This window comes from Juglans microcarpa x Juglans regia, chromosome 4D, assembly GCF_004785595.1.
Source record: "Juglans microcarpa x Juglans regia isolate MS1-56 chromosome 4D, Jm3101_v1.0, whole genome shotgun sequence".
In the NCBI taxonomy this organism is placed as follows: Eukaryota; Viridiplantae; Streptophyta; class Magnoliopsida; order Fagales; family Juglandaceae; genus Juglans; species Juglans microcarpa x Juglans regia.
Window position 1 is genome coordinate 17,150,320 of NC_054600.1, and position 11,302 is coordinate 17,161,621.

Below are 11,302 nucleotides of genomic sequence, written 5' to 3' on the forward strand. Positions count from 1 at the left end.
CCAACAACATCACGAAGCTTGAGTTCCATCTTTTAGAAACATTAAGACACGACATCTTCTTGCATTGTATGCCTGCAGCACGAACAAAGCCATCATACAAAGAATTAATTTAGGGATGAACCCCAAAACTAATTCAGGGTTTCAGCTGATCAATCCTAATCAACATTGGACAAACACAAACACCAATCAATCCCATCCTCGATAGCATCCAAAACACAATCGCATCCTCCAAATCCAATGAAACAAACACATCCTCCATAGTCCATTAAAAAAAAATCAAACAAAAAAGGGGTTTCAAATTGATACTTTCAAACATGGAGAGAGAAAGGGTTTCAATCCTCGGCGACGGCGTGAGCTGCAGACGGAGACGACGACAACTAGTGAGAGAGACTGAAAGTAGAGTGACACTGAGAGAGAGTTGAGAGTGAATGGTGAGGAATCTAGACACTTGGGGGCAAGGGTTTCATTAATCCTGTAATGGAACGACACGACGTCGTTTTAGGAATACCCAAAATGACGTTGTTTCATTATAAATCTAATTATATATATAATTATAATTATTATTATTATTATTATTATTATTATATCTGCAGGCTGGACAAGGATATCCTAGGCAAGTTGAGGATGCCTGCACGCTAGCACCTGATGGATCAAAGGGGGCAAGGCGGACAGGTGGTGGGGGCTGCCACCCACCCCTAATTAGACTCATTTTAGTTGTTTTATGCAACTCTGTCGAGGCTTAGGGCACCAGATAAGAAATTTTTATTATTTCGAAGGAATTGTAGTACTAAATATTTTATTACTTTATGTAATATTTACTAACAATGTTATTTTACGAGCTTTTGTTTTAATGAAAATATTATGCATTTCTTTATAAATGTCATGGAATCTTTTATACTTGGTACACCGAATGAATGTCTTATGGTTAGTAACATCTGATTCCTCTAGGTCTGGAAACTAGGGGAGCGAATTGTTACATAGATGAATAAAAGTTTTGATCCGCCATGGCCAAAGAAAATGTTGATAATGAAATCATAGAGAGAAGAAAGATAAAGACTAGCAAGAGTAGGAAGAAAGTCAATGGAGGAAGAGGAGACTCGAGTGAAGCTAGGTCACCCTTCCAAAAGAGCTCCCAGAGATGAAAGCGAAGGATCTTAGGAGAAAGAATAATTCTATTTGAAAGTCTTTATACCATATACTATCCACGTGACATAATTTGATTTAGAAGACAATGTGTCAAATCACGTATGAATATTCAATGGTGAGCTCTTTAGTTTTCAAATAAAGAATCTCTAAGATTTGATTGATTGTCTATCGATGCCATTCAAAAACATTTTCTACAAAATCATCACCTTTGATTTGATTATAAATCATAAACTAAAATCAAGGAGATATAAGTTCGAACTCCGCACAAGGGATGAGCACCGACTTAGCGGAGTCGGATTCTCCTAAATTCGACTCCGACTTATGTAGGTTCCAATCCGACTCCGACTCCAACTTGTTGGAGTAAAGTCAAATTTGGACTTTCAACTTTTGTTTTTTTTTTTAACTTCATATTTAGCCCATTTTAAAAGGGAATTTTTTGTTGGCTTTCAAATTTTAATTTTTCCAAAACATTAAAAACTAAAACTAAATCATTCAATGCTAATTTACTTCTATACTAATATCTAACTTATTTTTATACTAGACTTATACTATAGTGTCTAATTACATGTTATCATACTATAGCATTACATATGATTTTTGGTTTCTAATTACATGTTATTATACTTTAGTAAATTAGTATATGTGTTATTAACTTATTATACTACTAGACTTACTTAAATACTCTTATTCAATACTTGATTATGTACGGTAGTAATACTAATACTATGATGTTTACATATACTAAACTATCATTAGTCTATTTATATTATAGCATAAGTATATGATTTTATAATAATTAACTCATACTAGTATATTATTGAATTTAACTATATAAATTCTAATTATATAACTATATAACAATACTAATATATATGATAAATATATAGATAAATACATATTTTTATGACATATATACAATATTAGAGTGGGAGGGCAAAGTCAGAGCCGAAGCATAAATTCGGAGTCGGATTGGATTTACAATCCTGACTCTAACTGAAAAATGAAAAAAAAATCCAACACAAATCCCATTTTATCAGTTAGAGCGGAGCCGAATCAAAATTGAAATCCAACCTTCAAATTTTTTGTCGGCCTACTACGCACAAAGCATTTTTAAAACAGCGAAGGAAAATAACTACATTTTATAGTCGGAGTAACAATTTTTTTCAAATAAATAACATAACGTGATATAAAACAGGTGATAAATGTAATTTATCCGATGAAAAACATACGCCTTTGAGCGGCTTAGATTACATCCCCGGAAGCTTCGTAGTCCATCCCCAATCAACTCCCTCATCGTCGTCTTTATTGTTAAAACTCTCCGAAGCGGTGTCGGAGTGATTCGGGTGTGATGTAGGGTCATGGCGTTTCGACTGGGAGCGATGATGCTACGGCCAGGTTTATCACCGATGGAGATTGAAAGCCCCGCCCTCGCCCACAACTTTTGCTTTCAATCAAATTTTATCAGCGGCCAAAATTCAGAAAAGATTGCTAGAAAGTCTGTAACTTTTCTTCGGGGGTAACAATTCTGAACTTTTCCATCAACATGTTTGAAGTGTTCATGAATCTCTCTTCTTTTGGGCAACAATAACAGAATTTATCTGCTGCTACATGAATCTGGAAAGGGCTCCCAAATCTTTAATGAAAGCCTTCAATACTCTTGACGTATTTTGTGAAATTCCCAAGTTATTCCACAATGCACGCACCCATCTAACTTCGTTCCAGATTTTTGTCGTGTGGGAAATTACACCCATATCTACATTTTGTGGCCGTGTTATGCGGAATTTACGCCCTTACAACTCAAGGGACGATTGCATGGTCGTTTGAACCAAAAGCTTTTTAGGACACCTGCTTGATGAGTTCAATCCGATTTGAAAATCTAATGTACTTGTTTTTTATATGTATGGAAATTTGAATCTGCTTTGATATGAATTGTTAGCTGAATTTTTAATGCACTTGGAGGGGTTCTATCTGCTTCTCTTTCCATTTTACTTTTTTAACATAACCATTTGCTAACTTGGGATAATTTTCCTTTCTGGCATGGGTGATTTGGGTGTTGCCATTGAAGCTGTATTACCATTGTAAATAAAGATCGACTATTCTATACATCCTTGTGACGTTGAGATGCTCCTCGAATTATATCTGAGTACTATAATCTTTTAGCTCTATTCCTCTATTTGTTTGCAATCTTATTATATTATCGATGCCCTGTGAACGTGACATTGGTTTCCATTACCTTGTTACAGTTTTCAGACGAGAAGATATGGGTGGAAAATAGCCTTTGCACTTGACACGGGTGGGATTCCTGGTAATGGTGGGCAAGAGAGCATCGATGGCAATGGCCCTGGTCTTGGTGGCACTCGATTGGGCAGAATAGTGAGTGCCGGTGGAAGACAGCTATTGGAGAAGCTGAATTCAGCTAGAAAGAACTTCCCCATGAAGATATTCCTGCTTCTTTTGGGTTTCTACACGGCAAATGCGTTGGCAACAATCCTTGGACAGACTGGGGATTGGGATGTACTCGTTGCAGGTGTAGTTGTTGCTGCCATTGAGGGGATTGGTGTGCTTATGTACAGAAAGCCTTCTCCTCTGGCTACTGGGAGGTTGCAGTCTTTTGTTGGGATGGTAAATTACTGGAAAGCAGGAGTGTGCCTGGGTTTATTTGTGGATGCTTTTAAACTGGGTAGTTAAGAGATGATGTTCTCCCCATTTCTGGTTCTTCCTTTCAATTCTGATAAGATCTGCTGTAGCAACCCTAATTCTTATTGATAGCACCTGTATAACTTATCAAAAAAAAAAAAAAAAGGTGTACCTGTATCATTATGATTCTCAAATAAATATCCTTTTGATCTAAAACATGCAGCAGGATGGAGAAACTCTTTTGTTTTATTGTTATTTTCTTTCCAACTCTCTTCTTCCTATAATGCTTTTGTTAACGATGTGTTTCGGGCAAGGTTCTAGCAACTCGGGCATGGATCTTCACCTGCAAACATAAAGAAGTGGGTGGGCTCGGGGTGGTCCTAGGAGCCTCTAATGCCTAAGTTAGTACATGTGTTTTCAGTATTGGCCTTAGAATAATCGAGTTCAGAGAGAGTTTTTTGTACCTGAGATGAGCCTTTTATACGAAGTCCCTAGGGAACAAAAATGCTCCCTATGTTAGGGTAAAGCAGTGCTACCCGCATCTGTCTTAGTCTGAGTATTTAATGCGACTTGGTGTTATGAGACAGAGCTTTCAATGCGGCGTGGCTATTGGGATGATGTTTTTAATTTTTAATGCGGTGTAGCTCTCAGGGCGAGTCCCGGTCGTGGATGAACAGTGCAGTCACTTCTGGTCTCCTTCGTTAGAGAATGGAGGGTCGTCTGTGTCTTCCATTTATCTATTGACTTAATCCCTTAACGCTAGATGTAATAGGGGATGTTCAAGTTAGTGGGTCCCATCTGTCCCTAGTGTATGGTTTCTCGCGTCACGTATCTTTCCTTCTCTGGTGCGATCTTGAGGGCTAGAATGGGACCCAATGTTGGGCTTAGGCCCATTTAGGATGGGTCGGGTGGGAAATACCCCCTAGTTACTTCGCCAATTCTTGCTGAACTGGCTCGGGAGGAATTACTTTGTCATCATTTTCTTACAACACATCTCTGAGAAATTTGACATGCAATTGGTTGTGCCCGTTGGGTTCCTTTTGCGCGGGTTAATCGAGTGTCAATTTCTCTCCCACATCGCTTCGTGTAGTGTGCGTAACGGACCTACACCCATCCACCTTCCTTCATATAGCGCGTGTCTCACACATTACCTAGTTCAGTTCAACCATTGCAGGGGGCTATTTAAGGCCTCCCCCTTCCCATTTCTGGTTCATTTGCCCCTCTATTCTCTTTCAATGCCTTAGAACTTACCTTCTTGCTCCCTTTCTTCTCCATTCTTTTCTTTCCCTCTTTCGTGTCCCCAACTAGTTCTATTATCCTACTCCAATGGCTGCTAAGAACACTTCCTGCCCCGTTGTTCGACGCCCTGGTGATGATGACCCATCACTGGCTCGTGAGGCATCTCACACCTTTGAAGGCTACAACTGGAGTTCGGAGGTGTCTTCTGCAACCCTACGGTCGTTGAAAGCCACATATGGGTTACCAGACTCTGTTGTTCTGGAGGTTCCCGGGGCCCATGAAGGGGTCATGAACCCTGAGGGTTTCACCTCAAAGGTGGCTCTATAACTTGGGAGTTTACTAGTGGGTTGCGGCTCCCTTTCTGCAGACTAGTCCGCAAAGTTCTGGACTTCCTTGGCGTGGCCACTACATAGCTCCATCCCAATGCATGGAGGATTTTAGTTTGTTGATGCATAGTGTGGCATAGGGCTTTGGAGGAGGTCGACCCAGAGCATCTAGATCTCACTGCCCAGGAGTTCTTTTTGGCCCACAACATCTTGAAGCACAAGGGGACACCTGCAACTTCCATTCGCACCATAGGCAGGTTGTGGTCTGTTTACAGTAGCAATACTAATGGGTCAAAGATTGGAACTGGTGATTCTTTTTCCTGTTTGGCAAGGGATAGGAGTTCCTTGCTGGGCAAACTATATGGAAAAAGTATCCTATGCGGGCCATATGCGGGGTCGTGCCAGTGGACAACGAAGTAAGACCAAAGGCGACTCTCGCAGAGGCGACTCGACTGGAGATTTTGTGTGCTTGAGCCAAGGCGCACCCAGACGATGTTTTTTCTGAGGCCTTGTTGACCAAGGCCAACACAAGGCGATACCTGGCCCTCTCGTCGCACACCCGCTATGACGATCATACTATCCCCATGCGAGCCACATCACGTCAAGACCCCAAACGGCTCTCGAACAAGGCACTAGAGGGGAAAGGGAAGAGACCTCGAGTGGGGGAAAGTGAAGAGACCTTGGGTGGAGGAGCCTGCAGATAGTAGTTTTGACCTGCTCCATCACCTCCTCCCGGATAGCCCTCAATCCCCATTTTAGTTAGCCACCCGAAAGCCTTTTGCCTAAGTGTTGAAGGTTGTTGCTCTTGTCCTGCCGCCTCCAGTTCCTAAGACTGTGCAACTCTCTACCCTGCTGAGTAAGGTGGGGGCTTCTAAGGTCCCTTAGGAAGCTCACACTGCTCCTGCGATGGCCCAGGTCCCTGAGGCCATGGTCCCCCTATTCGTGGTTCTCGCCTAGGCTCCAGCTACATCTTTCCTCGTCCCGGTGAGTGATGGGAGGGTAGTCCAAACCATTAAGCTAGCCTAAGAAAGGCTTTTGCTGCACATGTACGAGGCTCTCCTGAACTCCGCTCCGAGAGTCCACTGTTTGCGTCTCGCCTCCCGAAGTTGACATTGAGGCGATTTCCTCCTCGGAGGTTGTCGAGGCTGGTGACGTGAGGTTCCCAATTGCCTTGGAACAGGAGAGGGCGGGAGAAAAGGAAGGGGGTTCTGACCTCGGTGATGGAAGGGTTTCTATTCCTGAGTCCCCTTTCGAATACTCTTCTGAGCACGAGGTTGCCGTGGTGGAAGTTCCCCTGGAGGTCGAGACTGAGGTTGCAACGATTAGAGGGAAGGCTCAAACGGAGGTGGTGAGCAGAGCCGAGATAGAGTCGGCTAAGGGCCATGAAGAGTTGACCATCTCACCAGAACCTATGGCCAGGATGGTTTCGATGGGGCTAATGAAGTATTGCCTGCCTCACTAAAGACCGAGGCCGGGACGACATCAATTGAGACTAGGGAAGACCCGGCCTTTGTGCGTGAGTCTGAGGTTGAGGAGCGGTTGGTGGAGATTATTGAGGTCTCACCTACCCCGCCTGAGGTTAAGGCTATAGTGTTAAGCTCGAGTGAGAGTAAACCTCCCGCCAGCAAAGATATGGGGTGGGTGTTAAAGCAAATCCCATCTGCCAACCTAAGGGGAGGTGGTTCTCAGGAAGAGTCGACATCTGAAGAGGCGGTGCTAGATGAGCCCAGGTTGGAACCTAGATGCGGTGCTGAGACTTGCCCCCGCCTCGAAGAGCAGGCAGGTCCTGTCCTAGATTCCCATTCACTTCCCAATCAATTGGGATCGTGGAAGGCACGCGAGGAATCCATCAGAGAGATGGGCGGGTCACTTAGAGACCTATTCTTCGGGATATATCCTATCGCGCTACCTTCACTTTCTTCTCCTTAAGTTCACTTTAAGTGTTCTGACCTCATTTTGCTTTCATGATAGGCGGCAGAGCAACTAGCGGCTTTCATTGTAGACGGTCGGGGAGCTATAGAGGAAGAGAACCTTGGCCAGTTTAACCTTGCGACACGCCAGGCGGGAGAGGGAGGAGAAGAAGTTGGAGGAGGCCCTTGTCAAGGTCGAAATCATCCATCGTCAGAGGGGAAAGAAGATGACCCAGCTTCGTTGGCAAAAGGCCGCACTCAAAGCTGATCTCGTCAAATCATGGGAGGAGGCCGAGCATCACAAGCTTGAGGCTATACTTCAAGGGCAGGCACGGGAAACCCTACGGAATCGCTAGACATCCAGGCGGTGGAGCTGGAGAAGTTGTGGGAGGAGAACTCGCAATTGAGGAAGCAACGTGACTTCAACACTCAGTCGTATAATTGGCTTAATAGGGAGTACGAGTCCCTATCCGACTCCCTGAAGAAGAAAAAGGAGTCTCTTAAGTCCAAGTCGCAATAGGTTAAGGACTTAAAGGTCGAGGTCGCTCTTGCCCATGCCACTGAACTACAAGAGAAGACCCGAACGGATGAGGTTGTAGCCAAACTGGCTAAGGTAGAGCATCGGCTTGCCACCAGCAACGTCATTGCCAATGAGTTGCAGAGTGACTTGGTGCAAGTGAATGAAGTGTTCCCCCGCCTGGATGCCCAATTGAGGCAGGCGCCATTCGTCCGTACGGTTACATAGAGGGTTTGAAAAGGATGCGAGATCACATGCTAGAGAATCCGCAGAGCAACTTAAGGTCTCTTGACTTAGCAATCTTATAACTGGACCCACTGGTTCTGGACGACCCCGCCGACTAATTTTGTAGCCCTTATTGTACCATAGATATTTTTTCCTTTATACTTTGTATTTGCTTGCTCTCTTTGCCCCATATATTTTTTTGCGCTCTTTGCCCCATGTATGTTAATAACACTTAGACCCCGTTTGGTTGTTGAGCTGAGTTAAGATAAGTTGAGTTCTTTATGAATAATAGTGAATTGAGATGATTGAGTGAGTTTTGTGAGGCCCACCTAAGATGAATTTAGATGTGTTTGGATGTTAAGATGAATTTAGATGTATTTATGGGAAACTGAAAAAGTTTATGAGTCTCGTGTGTAAAGAGGTGTTAAGTTAAAAAGAGTTGTGTGTCCCACGTGTAAAGAGGTTTTGAGTTGAGATGAGTTTAGTGATGTGAGAGTTTGATGTTTGGATGTTATACTCAACTTAAAATTAGAATGAATTGAGTTGATCTCAATTCAGTTCAAGTTCCAAACGGGGCCTTAGCCTCTCCTTGTTTCATATTCTTTGCTTTCTCGATGTGTAAAACAACTCAGATTAACCGTCACCAATAACCTGACTTTAGATGCAAGATAATCAGAACAACATCGGGGAGGTTGGGCAATTTGTAAGACTAGACACCCCTCGTAGACTCGTAAACTAAACTTATGAACTTGTAAATTTGAAAAACTTGTAAACTTGTAAGCTTGTAAGCTTGATGGTTAGACTCATAAGACTCAAACTATTGGCAGGATTTATAAGTTCGAGGGCCATGCCTTCCAAATTTCCAAACTGGACTTGCCCTGTGGTCTTATAAACTGGATGGAAGTCAAGCATTACATCAGATTGGACTCACCTCGTTGACCCTCATGTTTGGAAAATGGGTCGAGCAGTATGTAAGACTGACTGGACTCGTCCTAAGCCTTGTAAACTTTGAGAGAGGTTGAGTAGTACGTTAGACTAGACTCACTTTGTTGGCCCTTGCAGTTGCGAAGGGGATTGAGCATTACGTTAGACTAGACTCGTCCTAAACCTTGTAATCTTTAAGGGAGGTCGAGCAGTATGTCGGACTGAAATCGCCTCGTTAGCCCTCGCAGTTGCGAGGGGGGTCGAACAGTATGTTAGACTGGACTCACCCTAAGCCTTGTAAACTTTGAGAGAGGTCGAGTGGTACATCAAGCTGGACTTGCCTCTCTAGCCCTTGAAGTTGCGAGGGAGGTCGAGTAATACGTTAGATTGGACTCACCCTAAGCCTTGCAAACTTTGAGGGAGGTTGAGCAGTATGTCAGGCTGGACTCGCCTCGTTAGCCCTCAAAGTTGCAAGGGGGGTCGAGCAATATGTTAGACTGGACTCGCCCTAAGCCTTATAAACTTTTAGGGAGGTCGAGCAGTACGCCTTATTGGACTCCCCTCAGTGGCCCTTAGAGTTGCAAGAGGGGTCAAGTAGTATGTTAAACTGGACTTGCTCTAAGCCTTGTAATCTTGATAGAACATAACACACTCCTAGAGGACAATCTGATATGAACCCATGGGAATGAGATCCCTTGAACCCACAGTCAATTTGAAAACTCACCCAAGAAAGCCAAAAATAAGTCAATGGATGGAGAATCTAGACCCGATGAGAACTCGTTTCAAGAACCTAGATTATATTAAAATCTAGACCAGTTGAAGAACCCGTCTCAAGAACCAAGATTACAAGGAGGAACGCCACAAAGGTTGTGATTTACCTTTGATAAGTTCAAAAGTTCAATCAAGAACAAGAGGAATAAAACTCAACTCACAATGAATAAATTCATCAAATTTCAAAAACTAATTAAAATGAGGCTATAAAGAGTATTTAAAGCAAAACCTAATCAAACCCTAGCCAAAATAAATCTCCATCTTCCATATATGCCCCTAAGTGAATAGTGTCGTGGCTACAGTACCGTGGCTACAGTACCGTGGCTACAGTAACTCGTTACAGTACCTCTTTAAAACCTAGTTCCTAAAAAGTAACTTTCCAAATAAGCGCTTGGCCAAAATACAAGGCCTTCCCAAAAATCCTAATTCATAAAAAATAAGACATATGTGGGCCAAGCATCCTCAAACTCAATTATTCTAGACTAATTCTTATAACTAATAAAATAAGCCCCTTTAATAAAATAAACAAGTCCATGGCCTTCAATCACATAATCATAATAATAGGCCTTAATTTATGTAGCACTCTTCCATAGCTTGTATCATGTGGATGATCACTGGATCTCCTTCTCTCAAGCCCATATTGAATATTCAGCTCTTGCTAGACTCGTCCTAAGTGGATTGTACCAATCCTTGCATTGGTTCCTTGATATTCTTAGCTCTTGATCTTGTAATTGGCTTATTTGGAACTTGCAAAGGATCTTTAAGTCTAGGCCCACTTTGGTTCCTGTCATTCCCCTTCTCCTCAAAAGAATTCGACCTCGAATCTCCACCTGGATCAAAGGGAAAAAGGTTAGTAACATTGAAAATAGCAGAAACATGATACTTACCTGGAAGATCCACTTTATATGCATTTTCTTTAATTTTTTCAAGAATTTGAAAAGGTTCATCCAAGCTATTACTGTCATCAACAAGCAAAGACATCAAATCTAAAGGAGTAAGTGCATTAAAAACATAAACAATGTCAAACAGAAAATAAGAAATAGTAGTATGCAAGGTTTTATTATATGCACACTCTAATAAGCGTAAATGATACTCCCGCAAACGACCATGTAACAATTCAATGAATGACAAATGATACTCCTATAAATGTTCGTGAAACACACCTAAAGCTTTCGTTATACCAAAATGACCACTCTAGTTATATGCAAACTCAATCAACAAACAATACTCCCACAAACGTTCATGCAACACGTTAATCAATGACAAATGGTACTTGCAAAAACGTTCATGCAACACGTCAATGAATGGCAAATGATACTCCCACAAACGTTCATGCAACATGTCTAAAGTCTTCTTTATACCAAAATGATCCATCAAACCAAATCCACGCACAAGCAACTTACGCATAAGACTAGTAGGCACACAAAGCCTATTCTCTCTAAACAAGTACCAATCTAGTTTATGGAACTTACCAAATGAGGCTTTCTCATGTACTCCATACACACTAGTCAAGCCATCATCATTAATATACAATTTCTTATCATATTCAAGTCTTAATAACTTTGCATCTAAAATGATGACAATGACATACCTTCTTGCTAAAGCAT

At 42.2% G+C, this 11,302-nt stretch overlaps 1 protein-coding gene across 1 annotated transcript; it reads left to right on the forward strand.

Moving 5' to 3' along the window:
• Nucleotides 1-2,351: 2,351 nt before the first annotated feature.
• Nucleotides 2,352-4,038, forward strand: LOC121261365 (ycf20-like protein). Its single transcript, XM_041163698.1, has 2 exons — nt 2,352-2,662; nt 3,390-4,038. Exons 1-2 carry the CDS (start codon nt 2,505-2,507, stop codon nt 3,832-3,834), a joined length of 603 nt encoding a protein of 200 aa, XP_041019632.1. The 5' UTR covers nt 2,352-2,504; the 3' UTR covers nt 3,835-4,038.
• The last annotated feature ends 7,264 nt before the right edge of the window (nt 4,039-11,302 follow it).

Excerpts from the sequence above, each read along its gene's own strand:
- LOC121261365 (XM_041163698.1), top strand. The coding sequence starts at position 2,505 with ATGGCGTTTCGACTGGGAGCGATGATGCTACGGCCAGGTTTATCACCG. Across the intron at positions 2,663-3,389 it reads TCTGTAACTTTTCTTCGGGG|TTTTCAGACGAGAAGATATG; the intron begins GTAACAATTCTG and ends ACCTTGTTACAG.